Here is a 23,467-nt window from a genome sequence, read left to right as displayed (position 1 = left end):
TATCCATTCTGTATAGAGTAGTTTATCTCCACTAATCCCACACTCCCAGTTTTTCCCTCCCTGTCCCCGCTCCGCCTTGGCAACCACAAGTCTGTTCTCTATGTCTGTGAGTCTGTTTCTGTTTTGTAGATAGGTTCATTTTTGCCAGATTTTAGATTCCACATATGTGATATCATATGGTATTTGTCTTTCTCTTTCTTACTTACTTCACTTAATATGATAATCTCTAGTTGCATCCATGTTGCTGCAAATGGCATTATTTCGTTCTTTTTAATGACTGAGTAGTATTCCATTGCGTATAAGTTCCAGGTCTTCTTTATCCATTCATCTGTTGATGGACATTTAGGTTGTTTCTATGTTTTGACTGTTGTGAATGGTGCTGCTATGAACATAGAGGTGCATGTATCTTTTTGAATTATAGTTTAGTCCATATATGCCGAAGAGTAGGATTGCTGGATCATATGGTAGTTCTGTTTTTAGTTTTTCTGAGCAACCTCCACACTGTTTTCCATAGTGGCTGCACCAACTTACATTCCCACCAATAATGTAGGAAGGTTCTCTTTTCTCCACACCTTCTCCAGTATTGATTATTTGTAGACTTTTTAATGATGGCCATTCTGACCAGTGTGAGGTGACACCTCATTGTAGTTTTGATTTGCCTTTCTCTAATAATAAGTGCTGTTGAGCATCTTTTCATGTGCCTACTAGCCATCTGTATGCCTTTAGAGAAATGTCTATTAAAGTCTTCTGCCTATTTTTTGATTGGGTTGTTTGGGGTTTTTTTGTTATTGAGTTGTTTGAGCTGTTTATATATTTTGGAGATTAAGCCCTTGTCTATCGCATCATTTTCAAATATTTTCTCCCATTCTGTAGGTTGTCTTTTTTTTTTTTTTCATAGTTTCCTTGAAAAGGGAAAAGCTTGTAAGTTTGTAAGTGCAAAAGCTTGTAAGTTTGACTAGGTCCCATTTGTTTATTTTATTTTTTTATTTCTATTGCTTTGGCAGACTGACCTAAGAAAACACTGGTACGATTTATGTCAGAGAGTGTTTTGCCTGTGCTCTCTTGTAGGAGTTTTACAGGGTCTTGTCTTATGTTTGTCTTTAAGCCATTTTGAGTTTATTTTTGTGCATGGCGTGAGGGTGTGTTCTAACTTCATTGATTTACATGCAGTTGTCCAACTTTCCCAGTTGATCTGGGTTCTGTTACACGGGCATCCACTTTGTGGCAATTTAGTAAGCTGCTCACTTACCATTTGTGCACTTTTCTGTACCAGATAAAAAGTGCACTTAAAATTCATGCTTAATTTTAGCTTTCGGTTCTCAGGCTTTGTGTGCATCTGTGTGGGACTTGGTTCTCTGCTTCCCTAAGTGCTTTTTTCCTGCCATAGGCATCTCTAGAGCGCCTATGTAATGGTGAGTAGTTAGGAGATACCCCCTGGCATGCCTGGTTAACCAGGTTCATTAGAACTCATGCCTGGTTCTAGAACCTGGTTCTAAACCTTGGGCCACCACTGGACATACGTAGGGCCTTTGGAAAGTACTTTGCTCCTTACTGTGTCTCCATCTCCTCAACAGCAACGCAGACACCTCAGGGCTCTGATTAGCATCGGTGAGTTAAATGAGACCATGTATGGGAATACTCAGCTTAGAGTAAGCAGTGCTAATTTCTAGCTATTGTTTTTATTTAGTCTCCCTAAAGGCTATTCTGTGCTTTATAATACACAACAGTCTTACCATTTGGCACTAGGCTAGACCTACAACATAGACATGGGTTTGGGCTTCCTGTTCTTAACGTTCTCAGGTTTCATACTCTCCATTATTCTTCTATTCCAGGACTTCCTATTCATGATGGTTCCATGTCAAGAATTCCCAATCAAGGAAATCGAGAATTCCCATTTTAGGGCACTGTCTTCCATTCTTGGAGCTGTTGAGCTCTTTTGCTCCAGCTTTTCTACCTTAAAAAGTTCCCTTTAATCCACTGCCTTCCCCTTCCCTCACTGATAGTTTCTTCTCCTAAATACAGAAATTGCTGGGTGAGCTGCAAGGCACTGTGGACAGACTTCCTTTAATTGCTTTTGCTGGATACTTTTTGCTCAAATGAGTGATTCTTCTCAAGAATGCTCGGAACCTGAGTCCAGCCATTGTTTGGTGAGAAGGTGGTGGTTGCAAACGTTATGCAAAGAGATCATGAAAGGGTGTGGTGAGGGGATGGGGACCTTTTCTTTTTTCCATTAATGAAACTTATCAATTCAGAAAATAATTCCCTGCCTTTATGCCTAAAGATTATTGTCATTCATTAACCCCGATTGTTGAATCTTGTTTTGCAATGTGAATCTGAAAAGGATTTTTCAGTGACCTGTGGACACAGAAACAAACCAGAGAGCTTAATGAGAAATAAACCAAAAATTTTCTGAAAAAGGATGTTATAATGATGTATTTCAGATTTTGAAACTTTCTTGGCCTCACATATCCCTCCATGCCCACTGCCCGCCCATTTTTCTACTTATCTTCAAAGCAAAACATATTAATAAACAAATTAATAAAACCAGTGGTCTGTGTCGGCATCCAGTCCCCTCACTGTCCCTCCTTTTCTTCATAGTTTTTCATGTGTCTGCATTCCTGGTCCTCTGCTGTGCTGTGCATCCTCCACAGGGGCACTCACAGCTTCTCCATGGCAAGTGCAGCGCTCACATTTCTGTCTTTGCCTCACTTAGGAGCACAGTCTGTGGAGTTGGCTATTATTTTTTCCCCCCACCACCCACCCCTTGAAACAGTTCCCTCTCTTAGATTTTAAAAACCTACTTCATTGACCACTTCTTGACTCTTTCTTCCTCTTTCTAACCAAGAGCTTTAGGGTTCAATCCTCTTTCCTCTTCTCTACCCACTTCCTTTCCCCAAATGTTCTCATTCAGTGCTTTTTAAGTACCTTTTGTATGCTCATTTCCAAGGGTGTGTTTTTTCTTTAATTTATTTTATTCAAGTATATTTGATTTACAGTGTAGTGTTACCTTCTGCTATGCAGCAGAATGATCCAGTTATATATATATGTGCATTCTTTTTTGTATTCTTTTCCATTATGGTTTATGAATATTGAATATAGTTCCCTGTGCTATACAGTAGGACCTTGTTGTTTTCCAAGTTGTCTTTAATCTCCTACCCTGCCCTCTCCTCTGAGCTTCAGACTTGGATACAATAGCCCGTGTGAGACTTCCTTTTGCACTTGAGGGTTTCCATGAAGCATATTTTGACTTCCTTCTCCTTCAACCGTTCCCCCTCCAGAGTTCCCTGTCTCAACAAATGGCATCACTAGTGTCCCCCCAGGCAAATTCTATTAAAAAAAATACCCCAAACCAAACAAACAAAAAACCCTGGAATTGTCATTGATCTCTCCCTTTCTTTCCGTCCCACATCTAACTAACCTTTCTGTTCTACCTCCTAAATATATTTTGAATCCACACATTTCTCTCATTTTTCAGCATGAGCTCAAGCCTGCATTGTTTCTTGCCTAGTTTATGACAATAACTTCCTACTTCTTGTTGCTCATACACAATCTGTTCTCTATACAGTGGTCAAAGAGATCTGGTACTCATGTACTTGTCCCAAAAATTAGAACTCTAGGTGGACCTGGTCAACTTCTCATTCACGCTCTTTTATCCACTGAAAGAAAAACACCCATCATCAAGAGTTGTGAGTCATTCAGGGTCTTACTGAGGACTACAGCCCAGGAGATGGCCACTCAGTGGCTCTGAGGAAACTGTTCTGAAGAGGCAGGGGTAGAAACCAGTTTATGTATGATTTTTGGTGAGAAAATATGTGCAATCAAGCATACGTCTTGGTAAAAGGTTACTGCTGATCACAAAGATCTGATATCTCAAGTGAATGATTTTTAGTGCTTTTCTGTGTGTGGGAAGACGCAAAGATATGGAGTCTTTTAAATTCTCCCTGAGATATGCATCTGTCTAAGAGACCTGCTTGTCTAAAGCACAGAGGGCCTCACTCTATTACCATCTTAATTTCCTCCCAGGGTGCCCTGTGGGTCAATGACTGCAGCTAGTTATGGGTTAACCCTTGCAGAACTGGTTGGTGAACATCACTCTGTGTTCTCTGTTCATTCCGCCAGCGAGGGCTCTGACATGAGATAGAACATTTCATTATATAAACATGAAGCAAAGAGTTGCTAATCAACCCTCTCTGAATCCTGAAATAGAAGGGAATAAGAAATATGGCCCATGTAAGTGTTCTGGATCCTTCTCCAGACATCCTGTTAGAAACCCTTGGTTGTGTGTGGAGAAGTGTCCTTTCTGAAGTGCGAGGAAAAACTGGTACCAGACAACAACACTGTGCTTGTTTTCAAAGATCATTTTCGAAAGTTCCCCTGCTCCCTGCTGCTCTTCTGATGGGGACTGTGTATCATGATGATTAAAAAAAACATCTTGTACACATGTCATTCTCGCCCTGCAAAATTAAATAATTCATATATGGAGATGGCAGCAAATTACTTTCTTCATCCAAGATGCCATTTCTCTGATTTTTAAAAAATTGAATAAGAACATTAATATTTAATGCTTTTATTATTATAATATCAGGGTGTTTATGAGGAAGTAAATATTTTGAGTTATGAGGTACATAGAAATTCCATTTGATTGTCATTTGTTTCTTGATAAGACTTTTTGGAGGTCTTTATTTTATCAAAAGGAAAATTGGACAACAGAATAGAATTTTTTTTTAAGATTCGCTTTCTAGTATTGCCATTAAATTATGCCTTGAAAACAATACTGTTGAAGATAATTACTATGTACATAGTAAAGCATTTTTTCCTTGCCTCATTCAAAGAAGCCTTATTTGTGCAGTGTGCTCAGAAAAATTATATTCTCTCAATAAATGCTCACCTATGGAGTGTTTAAACCTTCAGTGATGTTTGAGAATGTGTGTCAAAGTTTCTATATCATTGCCTAGATTATTCCATCTCCTTCCTGAGAATTTATGATATAGTAGAGAATTAAGGCCAAACATAAACTTTTCTAAGCTTTGTTTCTGCTCATTTTCTCCCCAGTTTTAATTACATAAGGTAATTGGGAAAGTGAGTTTATTGAACTTGGTCTTTTAATATGTGAAGTCAGATTGCAACAATGTATGGAATATTCAGTTTCTTGAAAATCATTCCTTTGAACCTTCCATCCTCACTTCTGTTGCCATTATTTTTATATATAATGTGAATTTGAGTGTGTCTTTTAAAGAATCTACTGTAGTTTTTTAAGTTCTCCAAAAAGGCAATCTATAGAAAGAAACCAATCTGAGGCTGCGTTGAGTTGATGTACTTAGTGAGTGACCATGTCGAATACTACTTGTGGGTCACTGATGCAATTTGTGTAAAAAAATTCTCCAACTTTCTCAGCTTCTGATTTAAGAAGTTCAGACATAAATAACCATATATCTGGATTTGAATCAAAAACAGAAATAAAAGGTGACAAATTCCAGTTGATTTTGGAGCCTCTTAATCATTGTTCTTGCTCAAGAACTTGGTCAGACATCCTATAGCAGGTTCTGTCACTGGCTCATTCAGCTCCATCTCACTTCCTGTGTGGCCTGACTTCTATCACGTTAGCTAAGCTAACATCTTCACTTACCAGAATGCCTCGTATCTAGAGTTGCAGATATGTGACCCAGGCTCTTGTCGCCCAGGCTCATTGAATTTGGATGGCAAACGGAGGAATTGTAGACAGCAGCTGTGTAAGCTGTTTGGATCTACTGGCAAGCCCAGCAGCACTGGTTTCTTGCTCTTCCAGCATTCGTTTATGTGGACACTTGACTTCCAGTTTTGTACATGACCAGTCACAGCCACTGATGCAGGTGGTAACAGCATCAGTGTTTCATGGTAATAGCTGTGTGGTGTGTAAACTTATCCTCTGGCCACCTGGAGATTCTGAAAGTTCCTTAATGTCTCTCAGTAATGCCTTTTAGCTTAGTATAGTGAATGGATTCTGTTTGAGTCTAAATGTTCTGGCATGACCGTCATAGGTGCTTTAACAAAGTGTTGGCAGTCTGGTTTCAATTATTGGATGTTTGTTCCCCTAAATAGTGATTGTGGCTAGCTTTTGTTGTGTATTCTTTATCAGAATTGATGCAGTATTTCAGAGTTGTATGTAATTAACATTGAGGAAAAGACAGCATTTTAAAATAAATACAGAGACTATGTTATTTTTCATTTATGGTCTTTTTTCATGAATTATTGCTTTATTTTTTCCAGTGTAGATTATTCTAAGATATTGAGTATAGTTCCCTGTTCTATACAGTAGGTCCTTGTGGTTTACCTGTTTTATATATAGTGGTGTGTATATGTTAATCCCCAATCCTAATTTATCTCTCCTCCCACCCCTGCTATCCTCTCACTATCCCCTTTGGTAATCATAAGTTTGTTTTCTAAGTCTATGAATCTGATTCTGTCTTGCAAATATATTCATTTGTATCATTTTTTTAGGTTCCTTATATAAGTATTATCATATGATATTTGTCTTTCTGTGACTTCACTTAGTATAATAATCTCTAGGTCCATCCATGTTGCTGCAAATGACATTATTTATTCTTTTTTATGGCCGAGTAGTATTTCAACTCTTCTTTATCCATTCATCTGTAGATGGACATTTAGGTTGCTTCCATTCCTTGGCTATTGTAAATAGGGCTGCTGTGACTATTATTGCCTGTATCTTTTCAGATTTGAGTTTTCTCTGGATATATTCCCAGGAGTGGGATTGCTGGATTATATAGTAACTCCATTTTTAGTTTTTTAAGGAAGCTCCATACTGTTCTCCATAGTGGCTGTACCAATTTACATTCCCACCAACAGTGTAGAAGAGTTCCTTTTCCTTCACACTCTCTCTAGCATTTACTATTTGTTGACTTTTTGATGATGGCCATTCTGATCTGTGTGATATCAGAATACCTCATTGTAGTTTGGGTTTGCATTTCTCTAGTAATTAGTGATGTTGAGCGTCTTTTCACATGTCTGTTGCTCATCATTTATGGACTTTGATCATGGCCATACAGTTTATACCTGCTAAGTCACTTCAGCCGTGTCTGACTCTTTACAACCCTGTGGACCCCTGCCAGGCTCCTCTGTCCATGGGATTCTCCAGGGAAGAACACTGGAGTGGGTTGCCATGCCCTTCTCCAGGGGATCTTCCTGACTCAGGGATCAAACCCCTGTCTCTTCTGTCTCCTGCATTGGGAGGCAGGTTCTCTACCACTAGTGCCACCTGGGAAGCCCATAATCATACAGTTTACACAAAAGGCACTCTTAGGGAAAAAAATCAGTTTGTCAAAGTAAGAAGTAATCAGGAACTAAAATAGTCTTTCAAAATTGCTCAACAGTATGAAATTGAAAGGAGATTGGTAGACTAGAGGTTTACATGTGTCAGTGGATAGCTTTATCTCACCCTCCAGATTGCTGGTGTCCTACCTGGCATAAATTAGCATTTAAGAGAGGGAGGCAGCATTAGGATACAGCCAAAAGTTAGGCATGGGGGAAGTCATTAACATAATAAGGGGCACAGACTACTTACTTCTCTCCCTTCTTTCATCAACAGTAGTTTACCTTGGTTTTATAGAATGTGCCTACTTTCTCAATTCATTTCTCTATATCTCTAAAATTTTTCTCAAACACAGAATCACTGTTTTATATGAAAACTCTTGATGTTCAATCATTACTAAGTGAATGAGGTCTAACCCCTTTACTCAACAGGCAAGATTCCTCCAGCCGTATTCCCATCACCACCCCTGGGAAGCCCACTGTGTCATTGGCAGGGCCAGCAGATTGTCTCAGGCAGGTTCAGATAACAAATGTATGCAGAGGAAGATTCAACAGGGTGTAAAGATCATTGGTAAGTTTTGGGGAACAGATTCAAGCTGAATTCCCAGAAATGATTCCCAAGAAACCAGCTCAGAACTAGCTTACCAAGGGAGCCATTAACCTCTGCTGCAGTTAGAAAGCTGGCACCCAGGTTTGGACTCCGAGACCACACTGCCTCAGCCATGTGCCTTACCTGCAGAGTGAGGGCCGCCGGTCCCACCTACCATCTCCACCGAAGTACGTACTGGGCGCTGAGACTGCAGCTACCACTCCTACCAAAATGCCTCAACAGCCAGACTTAGCACCAGAACTAGCTGAAGCCCCAGGAGTGTGGACTCAAGTCCTCAGTCAAGTTAAGGTATAGAGGTTTTTCAAACCAAGAGGATCAGGTGTACAGGAGTCTGGGAAATGTGGTTTCCAGCTCCCAGATATTCACGTGCGGCACAGTCTGCCAAGGGGTTTGACTGGGGCCACCACCATCTGCTGTCCATGTGACTCATTCCCAACACACAGATGCGTCCCTCTCTTCTATATGCCTTTGCTCACGCTCTTTTGTCTAGTTGGAATGTGTTTCATATCCTTCTCTATGTAGCAAGCCCATCAAGGTCTAGCACACATGTCATCTTGCTTTGTCATGTTTGCCCTGATATCATTTCCTCCTGGCTTCCATTAGAGGTCACCCTCTGTTTTAAAATGTGTCTTATTACCATTTTCTTATATCTGTCTTCTTTCAATAGAATTCCTTACGATCACCAAACTTACTGGCATCTCCAAAGCCAATAAAAGCCTAGTTCCTGTCCTCAAGGAGAGAAAGTCCTAATAGGGGAGACAGATGAGCACAATGATGGAATGGACAAACCAGAAGGGAGTCGGGTGAAAGGGAGGTGAAAGGATCAAAGAAGACTTTGTTTAAAAAAAAAATTCTTTTTTTCTTCTTGTTGATGTCCCTGGTGCCTAGAGTAGTGCTTGGTATATAGTGTTTGTAATAAACGAGACCGGGTTGGAAAGGAGTAAAGTGGTTTTTTCAAATAAACTTTTGTCTCTTGTTTAAAGCTCTCTGTTGATACTGATACTTTAACATTAGTTATTTTTTAATGCCATAGAATAAAGCTAAATTCTCTAGAGCTATTTAAACTGTTTATTTTCTTCCTGTAACTCATTCCTTTAATAAAATAATATTAATTACATACCTACTGTGTATCAGATCTGGTGCCTGACACCTCGACCCTGCAGACCCACTGAGCCATGGCCTCTGTTCTACAGACTAGATCCTGTGTCTAGTGGGACATACAGTCACTAAACAAATAACTACGCAAAAGCAAAGTAGTAGTGTCATGGAAGAAGAGTACAGGTCTCCATGAGTGAATAATAGGGAGCTTTTTTCCTTCAACTCCTCTCCTTTTGTCCATCAGCTCCAGCAATCATTTGGTTGCCAGTATGCCCTGGTGGCTCAGACAGTAAAGAATCTGCCTGCAATGCAGAAGACCCAGGTTCATTCCCCTGGTTGGGAAGATCCCCTGGAGAAGGAAATGGCTACCCGCTCCAGTCTTCTTGCCTGGAGAAGTCCATGGACAGGGGAGCCTGGTGGGCTATAGCCCATGGAGCCGCAAATAGTGTGGCAGGACTGAGCAACTAAGTGCACGGGCACGCGTGCCATGCACACACACACACACACTTCAAGAAGATAAATTCCAATTTCAACACACTGGGAAGCATTTCAAAAAATGACTTGTATAAATGAGGTGAAAATGACCATTATCTGTGTGGAAATTTTTGTTTAGTATTTATTTACAAGCTACCTTTATCTATTTATTTATTTATTTTTTTAAATTTGTTTTGCCATACGTTGACATGAATCCACCATGGGTGTACATGTTTTCCCCTTCCAGAACCCCCCTTCCACCTCCCTTCCAATCCCATCCCTCCGGGTCATCCTGGTGCACCAGCCCCGAGCACCTTGTATCATGCATTGGACCTGGACTGGTGATTCGTTTCACATATGATAATTTACATCCTTCCATGCCATTCTCCCATATCATCCCGCCCTCACCCTCTCCCATAGGGTCCATAATACTGTTCTATTTATCTGTGTCTCTTTTGATGTCTAGCATACAGGGTTATCTTCACTGATTGACTAAATACCATATATATGTGTTAGTATACTGTATTGGTGTTTTTCTTTCTGGCTTACTTCACTCTGTATAACAGGCTCCAGTTTCATCCACCTCATTAGAACTGATTCGAATGTATTCTTTTTAATGTCTGAGTAATACTCCATTGTGTATATGTACCACAGCTTCCTTATCCATTCATCTGCTGATGGGCATCTAGGTTGCTTCCATGTCCTGGCTATTATAAACAGTGCTGCGATGAACATTGGGGTACACGTGTTTCTTTCAATTCTGGTTTCCTCTGTGTGTATGCCCAGCAGTGGGATTGCTGGGTCATATGGCAGTTCTATTTCCAGTTTTTTAAGGAATCGCCACACTGTTCTCCATAGTGGCTGTACTAGTTTGCATTCCCACCAACAGTGTAAGAGGGTTCCCTTTTCTTCACACCCTCTCCAGCATTTATTGCTTGTAGTCTTTTGGATAGCAGCCATTCTGACGGGTGTGAAATGGTACCTCATTGTGGTTTTAATTTGCATTTCTCTAATAATGAGTGATGTTGACCATCTTTTCATGTGTTTGTTAGCCATCTGTATGTCTTCTTTGGAGAAGTGTCTGTTTAGTTCTTTGGCCCACTTTTTGATTGGGTCGTTTATTTTTCTGGAATTGAGCTGCAGGAGTTGCTTGTATATTTTTGAGATTGTTAGTCCATTGCTTCATTTGCTATTATTTTCTCCCATTCCGAAGGCTGTCTTTTCACCTTGCTTATAGTTTCCTTTGTTGTGCAAAAGCTTTTAAGTTTAATTAGGTCCCATTTGTTTATTTTTGCTTTTATTTCCAATATTCTGGGAGGTGGGTCATAGAGGATCCTGCTGTGGTTTATGTCGGAGGGTGTTTTGCCTATGTTTCCCTCTAGGAGTTTTATAGTTTCTGATCTTACATTTAGATCTTTAATCCATTTTGAGTTTATTTTTGTGTATGGTGTTAGAAAGTGTTCTAGTTTCATTCTTTTACAAGTGGTTGATCAGTTTTCCCAGCATTTGTTAAAGAGATTGTCTTTCTCCATTGTATATTCTTGCCTCCTTTGTCAAAGATAAGGTGTTCATAGGTGCGTGGATTTATCTCTGGGCTTTCTGTTTTGTTCCATTGATCTATATTTCTGTCCTTGTGCCAGTACCATACTATCTTGATGACTGTGGCTTTGTAGTATAGCCTGAAGTCAGGCAGGTCGATTCCTCCAGTTCCATTCTTCTTTCTCAAGATTGCTTTGGCTATTCGAGGTTTTTTTGTATTTCCATACAAATTGTGAAATTATTTGTTCTAGTTCTCTGAAGAATACCATTGGAAGCTTGATAGGGATTACATTGAATCTATAGATTGCTTTGGTAATATACTCATTTTCACTATATTGATTCTTCTGATCCATGAACACGGTATATTTCTCCATCTATTTGTGTCCTCTTTGATTTCTTTCACCAGTGTTTTATAGCTTTCTATATATAGGTCTTTTGTTTCTTTAGGTAGATATATTCCTAAGTATTTTATTCTTTTCATTGTGATGGTGAATGGAATTGTTTCCTTAATTTCTCTTTCTGTTTTCTCGTTGTTAGTGTATAGGAATGCAAGGGATTTCTATGTGTTAATTTTATGTTCGTTGATTAGCTCTAGTAATTTTCTGGTGGAGTCTTTAGGGTTTTCTATGTAGAGGATCATGTCATCTGCAAACAGTGAGAGTTTTACTTCTTCTTTTCCAACCTCGATTCCTTTTATTTCTTTTTCTGCCTTGACTGCTGTGGCCAAAACTTCCAAAACTATGTTGAACAGTAGTAGTGAGAGTGGGCACCCTTGTCTTGTTCCTGATTTTAGGGGAAATGCTTTCAGTTTTTCACCATTTAGGATAATATTTGCCGTGGGTTTGTTATATATAGCTTTTATTAGGTTGAGTTATGTTCCTTCTATTCCTGCTTTTGGGAGGGTTTTTATCATAAATGGCTGTTGGATTTTGTCAAAGGCTTTCTCTGCATCTATTGAAATAATCATATGGTTTTTATTTTTCAACTTGTTTATGTGGTGTATTACATTGATTGATTTGTGGATATTGAAGAATCCTTGCATCCCTGAGATAAAGCCCACTTGGTCATGATGTATGATTTTTTTAATATGTTGTTGGATTCTGTTTGCTAGGATTTTGTTAAGGATTTCTGCATCTCTGTTCATCAGTGATTTTGGCCTGTAGTTTTCTTTTTTTGTAGCATCTTTGTCAGCTTTTGGTATTAGGGTGATGGTGGCCTCATAGACAAAGCCTTTGACTGTGTGGATCACAATAAACTGTGGAAAATTCTGAAAGAGATGGGAATACCAGACCATCTGACCTGTCTCTTGAGAAACCTGTATGCAGGTCAGGAAGCAACAGTTAGAACTGGACATGGAACAACAGACTGGTTCCAAATAGGAAAAGGAGTACATCAAGGCTGTATATTGTCACCCTGCTTATTTAACTTACATGCAGAGTACATCATGAGAAACGCTGGGCTGGAAGAAACACAAGCTGGAATCAAGATTGCTGGGAGAAATATCAATAACCTCAGATTATGCGGATGACACCACCCTTATGGCAGAAAGTGAAGAAGAACTAAAGAGCCTCTTGATGAAGGTGAAAGAGGAGAGTGAAAAAGTTGGCTTAAAGCTCAACGTTCAGAAAACTAAGATCATGGCATCTGGTCCCATCACTTCATGGGAAATAGATGGGGAAACAGTGGAAACAGTGTCAGACTTTATTTTTTTGGGCTCCAGAATCACTGCTGATGGTGACTGCAGCCATGAAATTAAAAGACGCTTACTCCTTGGAAGGAAGGTTATTGCCAACCTAGATAGCATATTTAAAAGCAGAGACATTACTTTGCCAACAAAAGTCCGTCTAGTCAAGGCTATGGTTTTTCCAGTGGTCATGTATGGATGTGAGAGTTGGACGGTGAAGAAAGCTGAGCGCCGAAGCGGTGAAGAAAGCTGAGCGCCGAAGAATTGATGCTTTTGAACTGTGGTGTTGGAGAAGATTCTTGAGAGTCCCTTGGACTGCAAGGAGATCCAATCAATCCATCCTAAAGGAGATCAATCCTGGGTGTTCATTGGAAGGTCTGATGTTGAAGCTGAAACTCCAATACTTTGGCCACCTCATGCGAAGGGTTAACTCATTGGAAAAGACCCTAATGCTGGGTAGGATTGGGGGCTGGAGGAGAAGGGGGCGACAGAGGATGAGATGGTTGGATGGCATCACCGACTCGATGGACATGGGTTTGGGTAAACTCCGGAAGTTGGTGATGGACAGAGAAGCCTGGTGTGCTGCGGTTCATGGGGTTGCAAAGAGTTGGACACGACTGAGAGACTGAACTGAACTGACTGGCCTCATAGAATGAGTTTGGAAGTTTACCTTCCTCTGCAATTTTCTGGAAGAGTTTGAGTAGGATAGGTGTTAGCTCTTCTCTAAATTTTTGGTAGAATTCAGCTGTGAATCCATCTGGTCCTGGGCTTTTGTTGGCTGGAAGATTTCTGATTACAGTTTCAATTTCCATGCTTGTGATGGGTCTGTTGAGATTTTCTATTTCTTCCTGGTTCAGTTTTGGGAAGTCGTACTTTTCTAAGAATTTAGAAAGGTAGCTACAAGCTACCTTTAATGGGAAATTTTCTTAGTTTAGACAATTATGGCCCTATAGACAAATGCTTTTAAAATTCTCCAGGCTCTTTCCCTCCCTCACCTGTTTGGTAAAGATGAGTGATTACCCCCCGCCCCTTTTTAAATGTGCCCATGGATGTTCCCTTGTGGCTCAGCTGGTAAAGAATCTGCCTGCAATGCGGGAGACCTGGGTTTGATCCCTGGATTGGGAAGATCCCCTGGAGAAGGGAAAGGCTACCTGCTGCATTATTCTGGCCTGGAGAATTCCATAACTGTATAGTCCATGGGGTAGCAAAGAGTCAGACACTCTGAGCAACTTTCAACTTTCACTTCACTTCACTTCACTTCCTGTGAATGTTATGTGTTGTCACATTGTATCGAGTTCCCAAGCATCTGGCTTTGCCTGGCATCAAGGTTGGCCCTGTGTAAAGAGATCTGTGTGAATTTCATCCCAGCCTCCCAGGACCTTACAAAAATGGCAGAGGGGGGTCTTGCCATGTGTAGCATACACAGACAGTGAAAGTCGCTCAGTGGTGTCTGACTCTTTGCGACCCCAAGGACTATACAGTCCGTGGAATTCTCCAGGCCAGAATACTGGAGTGGGTAGCCGTTCCCTTCTCCAGGGGATCTTCCCAACCCAGGGATCAAACCCAGGTCTCCTGCATTGCAGGGGGACTCTTTACCAGCTGAGGCACAACGGAAGCCCAGCATACACAGAACATTAAATTAAACTTAACCATTTGAATTAACCCAAGAATGGATAATTGATGCTAGAGCATGAATAGATTGAGAGTAAGTACATTTACTTAGGAAAGTGAGAAAGAATTTATTTGTTGTGGGGAATGGAGGCAACATTAGAGAAAGCCCTTGTGGACAGGGCAAGCTGAGGGAAATTCATCCTTCTTTGATCACCATGGGAATCTTCCGAAGCCGGCTACACAGAACTGAGGAGAATTTGCAGGTTTATGGCGGAAAGCAGTCCTCTGCCCCAAGACTACCAAACGAATCCCTTTGCCACTGCGATGTTTTTAGGACATTCTACACATTTTAGCACTCTCTGAATGAAGCATTCACGTTGCCATTCAACATGTTTAGTTTGGGGTGCATTCTAAGTCAAATTATACAAGAAGCTATTTGTGGCATGCAGCAGCTGCAGAAAGAAGAGGCCATTTGGCAGGGAGGGGAGTGTTGATGTTAAACAATTTGAGTGAAGCTAGAAAGTTCAGAATATAGAGTTATCCTTGTTGATGCGCGGCTTGATTGTATTGACAAGAGGTAGGGGGAGGCTACTGAGTGAAGAAGTGAATTTTATCCTATTTCAACGTGGAATGTCCTACTAAAACTAGCTCTCTGGAGATGCTCAGGGGCTTAGTTGATAATGAATATAATATATTGTCTGGAGTCTGGTTGGTTCCACTATTGCTGAGTGCAATTGGTACTTCTCCTCAGAAAGCAGTTATAATAAAATAATTAAATTCAAGTCAAGGTGAAGGTGATTGTACATGAACATCAAGGCAAGTCTTGAAAAGTGCAGTTTAGGACCACCCTCGATAGCCTAAATGTATACTTAATTAAATCCAATTCGCTAATGATATTTGATTGTGGCAGCTTCATTTGAACATGTTTTAATCATAGAATGATATGTATGGGCTGCCATTCATATGAGAGATAGGTGTTTCAGATGAAGTGATAAAAATGGATGGAGCTGAGTCTTCAGAGAACTGACGTGTAACTTGAGAGAGATTTGGGAAAACTATTTGGATTGTAAGAACTTAACTGTTTTATTTTCTCTCCAAATAATTCTGGTTGAGGAAAACAGTGATTGCCCATGTGTTCATTACCAAATTCCTATAATGCCTTTATTTTTTTTCTTTAGTGAAAAAAGCATACAGTGTGCGCTCACATGCACACACACACTAAGCAGTAGACCAAATTATGAAATATCCCTACCTGCTTCATATTTTTGGCTGCATATTAAAAATATTGTTAGGCACATAAGATTGTTGACCTTAATCCTTCCTAATATTATTATATTTGCTAAGATGTAAAGAATTTCATTTTTTTTTCTGCTTTCTATTTCAGACTGTCATGATGCTGATGCAAAGGAGCTAATAAACATATCATTTTTTTTTTACAAAACCAGTGGCCAGCTATTACCTAGTAGTAGCATTACTGTTTTGATTATCATTGATTTTTCTCAGATTCTTTGTGGGCCTAATATGTGGGCACAGCAGTCACCTCCCTTCCCTTCGACCTGTCTCCAGTTTTATACTCTTTGAGCACCACTGAAACTCCAATACTTTGGCCACCTGATGCGAAGAGCTAACTCATTTGAAAAGACCCTGATGCTGGGAAAGATTGAGGGCAGGAGGAGAAGGGGATGACAGAGGATGAGATGGTTGGATGGTATCACTGACTCAATGGACATGGGTTTGGGTAGACTCTGGGAGTTGGTGATGGACAGGGAAGCCTGGCATGCTGCAGTTCATGGGGTCACAAAGAGTCAGACACGACTGAGCGACTGAACTGACTGAACTGAATGCCCACAAGCATGGAAACACTTCCACAGTGTCAGTTCAGAAGTCTACATCATGAAATCTTTGGTTTGGAAATAATAGATTAATAGAATCTAGCCTGGAAAATCCCATGGACGGAGGAGCCTGGTAGGCTGCAGTCCGTGGGGTCGCTGAGAGTCGGACACGACTGAGTGACTTCACTTTCACACATTGGAGAAGGAAATGGCAACCCACTCCAGTGTTCTTGCCTGGAGAGTCCCAGGGACAGGGGAGCCTGGTGGGCTGCTGTCTATGGGGTCGCACAGAGTCGGCCACGACTAGAGCGCCTTAGCAGCAGTAGCAGCAGCAGCAGCAGAGATACTGAACATTTGTCTCTGTACAATAATCAATGTTTTTATTCTTGCCTCTTGCTGTCATTTGTTGTTTACTTATTTAACTTTTGGACTTCTCTGGTGACTCAGATGGTAAAGAATCTGCCTTGCAATGCAGGAGACCCAGGTTCAATCCCTGGGTTTGGAAGATCCCCTGGAGAAGGAAATGGCAACCCACTCCAGTATTCTTGCCTAGAGAATTCCATGGACGGAGGAGCCTGGTGGGCTACAGTCCATGGGATTGTAAAGAGTCAGACACAACTGAGCAGCTAACATATATTTAACATTTATCTCTGAATTGAAAAGAAAAATCAGTGGCAATATATGAAAAATTGAGTTTATAGAAAGGTTTTATTCATGTCAAAAGTCTGTGACTGCCTAACTTCAGTAAACATTCTGTAGTCTCTAGACTAAGCCTGAATGTCTTTTTATGCCAGGCTGACTTTCCTTTGCTCCTGCTGGGATACCTCTAGCATGATTATAAAATCTTTGTAGCATTTATGGTTAATGGGAAGCTGTGGTTTCTCCAAAGAATTCTGCTGCTGTTTATTCAGTGGTTTAGGGCAGTGTAATTTAAAAAAAAAATAAAACCTAACACGAATCAGATAAATATTATCCTTACTTGGATCAACTTGTACCATTACTGGAAAACCAGATACAGTTGGAGACATTTAACTATAAGTATTGCTGTCAGTTCATCAGCAAACCAAAGCAGTCTGTCTTAATTTGTCTGATTATCATTTTGCATGTGAACCAGCTGGCCTCTTAACAAAAGCAGTTGATCACACCAGCTTATTAATTGTAGCCTTCATCTTTACCATATGTGAAACAATATAAGAAATCACAGGAAATAGAAGAAAAGCTAAACAGTTCATAGGATTGTCCCACTGCTTGCAAAATAATAAGCTCAAGTAATTCTTTTCTCTAACTCTTCCTACTTATTGATGATTACTTGGGAAGAACTTAGGCAGTGATGAATCTGATTTTCCCTCGTTCGTTTAAAACTAAATAATGTATTTTTTGTATTTACAGACAGTATGACTTCAAGTCGTCTTCTCTCCAAATGGAAAACACTCCTTTGGATTCCTTTGTTATAAAATTTTACCTTTTGGTTGTAGATTGATGTGAGCCTCTTTTTTTCTTAGTCCCAGTTATTCACATGTCATGTAGCTTCTCCCTTATTGATTCAGAAATGCCTTCTCTAGCACAGGAGTGCTTCCTTAATCTGGGCTTGGTTGCAGATACTAGGGAGTTTAGGAATATTCACAAATCTTCTTGGAGGCATGAGATCAACTTCATTTAAACTGAGGCTCAGAAAGGGCATGGAGATTATGGAGTATGGTCTTTCTTTGGTGGAAGAAGATGAGAGCATTCTTTTGAGATGTGACCTTGAAAGGGGGTGTGTTAAACCAGAGCCCTTTTCCCCAAGCTTTTCTGTTGAGAGACAGCAGCAGAAATCCTTTCCTCCACCAGTGTCTCAGTGAGTGGACAGCATCCCCCTGTAGGTGGCAATCTTCAACTTGATTTTGTCAGTTTTCCCCTGGTAGTCCTGATTAGGAAGTATCCTTTGCTCTCAGTTTTTTTTCTGGGTAGAAAATTCTTCTCAAATGTAGATTCTTTGTAGGTTTTGTAACACCACCAATCAAGCAGGTCCTTAATATCATCCAATTTTAAAAATACGAGAAAGCCCAAACTATAAAGCACCTTAGCTAATCACATGACTCTCTTATATTTCCAAGATCATCACATATATGTTGGCTTTTCATTCTACGATGAGGTTTATTTTTTTCTTCCTTGAAGGTTTAGAAGAAAGTTTGTGTTGATTTTTCTTTTCAAATTTGAAATTTTATTTCCCTGTTATTTTTATTATAAAAGGATTTAACTATATTAAATTTTAATAGCCCAGAAAATATATCTTTTTTTAATTAAACTTTTTATTTTGTGTTGGACTATAGCCAGTTAGCAACACTATGATAGTCTCAGGTGGACAGCAAAGGGACTGACCATACATACACATGTATCCATTCTTCCCCAAACTCCCATCCAGCCTGCCACCTAACATTGAGCAGAGTTCCCTGTGCTGTACAGTAGGTCCTTGTCAGAAAATACATCTTAATTGCCAAGTGATTGAAAATTACTCTCTAAGATGTGCTAGCCCCTTTATATACATTCAGAAAATATGTTTCAAATGACTATACTGGGAAAGGTAAAGTGTTAACTTTGCAGTTGAACTAGTTGTTATATCCACTCATATAATTTCCCTCCTGAAATGAGCTTTTATATACCTGATACAGGCTGAGTAAAATGAATTCGATGAATCAGGACACTCAGGTGAATGGATTAGGAGTAAAAAACATGTGGCACATAATTGGTCTAAGTATAAAATGCTTGTAGTTCATGAAATTATTCATTCTCTTTCTGCGTGTCGGACACAGTTCACTTAGGAGGGAATTATCCTTCAAGTAAAATGACACAATTTTTGAAACAGGAAAGCTGTTAAGGAATGCTTCTTAAGGACGGTTAATGCTTGAATTATAACTTAAAAAGTGAATTATTGTTGTTGTTTAGTCACTAAGTCGTGTCCGACTCTTTTGTGATCCCGTAAACTATAGCCTGCCGGGCTCCTCTGTCCATGGGATTTCCCAGGCAAGAATACTGGAGTGGGTTGCCATTTCCTTCTCCAGAGGATCTTACCCACCCAGGGATCGAACCCATGTCTCTTGTATTGGCAGGTGGATTCTTTATTTCTGAACCACCAGGGAAGCCCTAAGGAATGAATAGGAGCTTGCCAAGTGGATAAGTCAGGGATCTGGCATCCCCATGGAAGAATTACAAAAGCATGGAGGGAGAAATGAGTGTGGATGGTCGGTACCCCGCCCCATCAACCCTCTGCAGTGCAGGCAGCAATATGGGGTGTATTAAAATCTGGAGCACAAGATGGAGAATCCACTCAGCTGCTGGGTAGCTCTGTGATCAGGTCGCTTATTTGATAAAATAAATGGAGTGGATTGGATGTTCTCTAGGGCCCTTTTCAGCTATAACTTTCTAGTTGCCTGTTACATCTCCCTTTTCCAGTTTGCCCTTGCTGTATCCCTACACATCTGTGTTTCCAATCTCAGGGCCCATTCCCTTTACAAAGCTCTCCTCTGTCTGCCCCACCTTGTGCCCATCATTCTCAGGACAGCCTCTGGACTGTCTCATTCCCTGCATTAGAGAGGTGTATCCTCCCATCCCCTCAGGCAGGGTTGAACTTTGAATGCTCAGTCAGCAGGGCTCCCTTTGTGTTTTAGACCATTGATGGGGGTTTCTTTTCTCCACGGCATGCTTTCTGTCCGCCTCGCCTTTCATTTGTTCAACACTTGTGACATGCACACTGTGACATGACTAAACTAGTCACAGTCAGAGCAGACGCTCTGAAATTAACTGAGCAGATGGTACCAGTGGTTTTAGATTAAATTATTAACTAGGATCCATAGCTGAAGCCTTTAGCTTCAACACGTGTAGAGAAAGGGGTATTTCCTAGCATTAGGATGAACTGGCCAAGTGGATGCCAGATCAAGTTCCTTCTAACGAATTGATACATTATCATCTCTCAAGGTTTCCCTTTCTACTCCCAGCCACTCCCCCAACTAGATATTGATGAGAAGAGAGATTTCCATTTGTCTTGTTTTCAGCGTGCCATATGATTCATCATTAAAGATTAATTCAGAAGCAGAAGAAAGAAAAGACTGTTGTACCAATGAGGCTCTAGAATATTGGTGATTTTTAATGCATTTTTGTGAAATAACATGATTCATGAGACAGTTAAATAACTCTTCATGAGCATCTACCATCAGACACATATCAATATTTTCATTCCAGGACAGCATCTCTACAATGTGTGTGCGCGTGCATGTGTGTGTATGTGTGTGTATGTGTTTAACAGTATTCAAATGTTAAATGTGTAAGATTACACACAGTGCTTATTCAAATTTCCCTGTTTGCCTAAAAGGGTTTTCTTCATATCTGGTTTATCCAAAAACTAGCATCCTATCCAGGATCATACATCTGGTTGTGTTGTTCCTTAAAGCTCTATAAATCTGGCACATTCTCTTTGTTGTTCTTATTTAATTAATTTATTGCAGAGAGGCCAGACCAGGTAAACATTCAGCTTTTTAGTCTGAGTGAGGTTTTCATTTTTTCCTCTAGCTCTAGCATTTCCTGTAAACTGGAAAAATGTAACTTGTCAACAACAATGTTTAACTTGAATTCACCATGGGTGATGTTTATACTTAGTGTTTCATCACATTGTGGCCCACGTAATAGCATTGTCCCAGGAGCGCCTGCTGGATTAGGGAGGTGGCAGGCTGATGTGTGTGCTGTGCAGTTGCTCTAATAGACCTCGTGCTTGGCATTTCTTCTGTCATGGCATATAAAACTGGCAAGTAAATCAAAGAAGTTGTGCATGTTTAAAATCTAGACTACAGAGATGAAGAGTAGTAACTTGTGAGAAAAATTCCTGATATGAAAAATAAGAGATCAGTTCTTTAGTCAACAACTGACCAACCCTTCTTTCAGTTTTTAATCAATTAAATGCCAAACAGCAAGAGCCTATAGTCAGTTCAATTTGTTTTGAATAATATAAAGTATATTTTTCTGTCTGTTGTATGAAATACTTAAGGCTATCTTTTAATATCATAAATTACAATTGTATTAACAAATGAATTTAACTGTACATTTTTTAAAAGTCCCTTAATTGTCAAATTTCGTCTACCTGAAATTCAGCTTTATCTGGTCATACTGTATTTTATTTGACTGCCCTGTTTTTGAATTTACTCTTATTTATATATTTACTGATTGCATTAATTCATCTGCCTGTGTTATTAATTTGCTTTGCAGCTTCTAATGATTGTTATTTTCATAGACCAGAATTACAGACTGTATAAAATTGCTCTCAATGTGAAAGTATTTATAAAAACATGAAACATATATCTCACTTCCAAAAGTTGAAATATGGGAAGCTTTGTTCTTTAATAAACAGAGGCCAGGCCTAAGTTTTTTGTAAGTCTATAACTAAAGTGTTATTATGAATGTTTATTAAGGAGATTATGTTACTAGTTTATTTTTATAAATTTCTCAAATCTCTTACTACTAAATGTGTACATTTTATCCTACAGGCCTGTGGGCTTATATTGGATACTCTTCTGCTGTGATGATTTCCAGTCCAATGAGTCTGAAAAGCAGAAGAATGAATGGGTGTGTCTGTGGATTTAAACATTGTATTTCAAGTATTTTAACCATGCATAAAGATAATCAGTACACTTAAATTAACTTAGTCATGTACGGTCTTCTATTTCAGATGTTTGATTTAAAAAAAAAGAGTGAAACACATCAACAGTCATTAAAAACACCATTTATAGATAAGGCTAGGCTGAAATATTTTCTATTTGCAAGAGCTAAAATTCTTTTGAGACATGCTTACATTATCATTTAGACTCTGGAGCTTTGACTGGAACTCCATTACATCTGAGTTTTATTTTCTTTCCCTCCCCTCCCCTCTTACAAGACCATGGTGATCTTTATTGATTATACAGTCCACTTTCAATTGATCCAGGACTCATTTTGTTTAATTCAAAATGTGTGTATATATTATATGACATAATCATGCCTTGTTTCTGCTTATAACTCCTGTGTTTATTATTTGAAAATGTTCCCTTTTACTAAATACTTTTAAACAAAGTTTGTGAAAGTTCTGGATTCAAAATAAACACGTTTAATGCCCTAGCTTCATTTAATGCACTGAAGAGGGCCTGAAGCTTTGTGTATATGGGGAGACGGGTGGGAGAGGGGACGGGCTCCAGGGGGATAGAGGTCTTACCTATGAGTCCTTAGACAGCTCTGCTCTTAAGCTTTTAGGTTTACACGTGCAATCTTTGGTCCTTAATAAAAAGAATAAGGGTATATTTTAAGGTATACTACAAGTGAAAGCATGAATGGTAACAGGGTCATTTATTAATAACTAAGGTCTAACTTTTAAAATTTTATACATTAAGTATATAATGGTTCCTGAAACATAATACACATTGTTAAAGATGGGCCGCTAAGACCAAGAGTGTTGTAGAAAAACAGCCCTCCATGAGAAATGGTTCTGACCTCCTCACCGTTGGTGTGATTTGCTGGACTGGGTCCCCGCTACCTTCTCTCCCTGCCTCCAGTCAGCCCACTCAGGCGCACTCTTCACCTCCACCTGTGATGTCTTTACGATGTCACACTGGCCATACAACTTCCTCTCTTCAACTCCTTCAGTGACTCCCTAGCCCACCCACTGAATTCCACCCCCTTATGACAAGCAAGGCCCTTCAGGGTCAGGCCCCTGCCTGTCTCTCCACCTCCTTTGCCACTCTTCTCCACACTAATTTCCCCTAAATTTACACCGAGGCCTTTGCAGATCTCCTTGTTTCCCAGGACTAGGCTTTTCCAACAGGTCCCCTCCTCACCTCTGTTCCCTAACAGTTGTTTGTCTTCCAAATGAGGTCATGAGGAGGCATAGCCAGAAAGTGATTGCTACAGCTGATGTCAAAGGGCATACTGCCTGTGTTTCTTCTGGAAGTGTTATGGTTTCTTACATTCAGGTCTTTGATCCATTTTAAGTTGGTTTTGCATGTGATGAGAGATAGCGGTCTAGTTTCACTCTTGTCATGTGGTCTCTAGTTTTCCGAACACCATTAAATGCCCATCAGCAGATGACTGGATAAAGATCACACACACATAAGATGGAATACTACTCAGCCATACAAAAAGATGACATCTTACCATTGGTGACAACATGGATGGACTGGGAGGGTATCATGCTATGTGAAATAAGTCGGAGAAAAACAAATACCATATAATTTCAGTCATATGTGGAATCTGAATAAATAGACCAAATAAACACACAGATGCAGAGACCAGAGTAGTGGTGACCAGAAGGGGTGGGAG

At 39.9% G+C, this 23,467-nt stretch overlaps 1 protein-coding gene and 1 long non-coding RNA gene across 7 annotated transcripts in view; one reads left to right on the top strand and one right to left on the bottom strand.

Moving 5' to 3' along the window:
- The window catches only part of NHSL1 (NHS like 1), a 400,302-nt gene that overhangs the window by 304,810 nt on the left and 72,025 nt on the right, over positions 1 to 23,467 (top strand). The window contains exon 1 of one of the 5 annotated variants that reach the window (XM_081528904.1): positions 20,841 to 20,930. The exons of 3 other annotated variants lie outside the window; for them this stretch is intronic. In XM_081528904.1, the coding sequence (XP_081385030.1) occupies positions 20,915 to 20,930 (16 nt within the window). In that variant the 5' untranslated portion in view covers positions 20,841 to 20,914. Of the gene's footprint in view, positions 1 to 20,840; positions 20,931 to 23,467 lie in introns of those variants that run through there. One more of the 5 variants, XM_081528900.1, reaches the window with a different exon arrangement.
- On the bottom strand, positions 966 to 22,743 carry LOC145521076 (uncharacterized). Of its 2 annotated transcripts, none has more exons than XR_014065079.1 (3): positions 22,643 to 22,743; positions 22,368 to 22,428; positions 966 to 2,355 (listed from the first exon to the last, which is right to left on the bottom strand). It is a non-coding gene; the product is annotated as an uncharacterized LOC145521076 (long non-coding RNA). The 2 variants fall into 2 exon arrangements; XR_014065080.1 differs by lacking the exon at positions 966 to 2,355 and adding an exon at positions 20,257 to 21,722 and having other exon boundaries at positions 22,643 to 22,706.

This window comes from Giraffa tippelskirchi, chromosome 9 (assembly GCF_054371585.1).
Source record: "Giraffa tippelskirchi isolate mGirTip1 chromosome 9, T2T-mGirTip1v1.2.pri, whole genome shotgun sequence".
Classification (NCBI taxonomy): domain Eukaryota; kingdom Metazoa; phylum Chordata; class Mammalia; order Artiodactyla; family Giraffidae; genus Giraffa; species Giraffa tippelskirchi.
The sequence above is the reverse complement of the archived record's forward strand: the minus strand, read 5'-3'. Positions and strand labels throughout refer to the sequence as shown.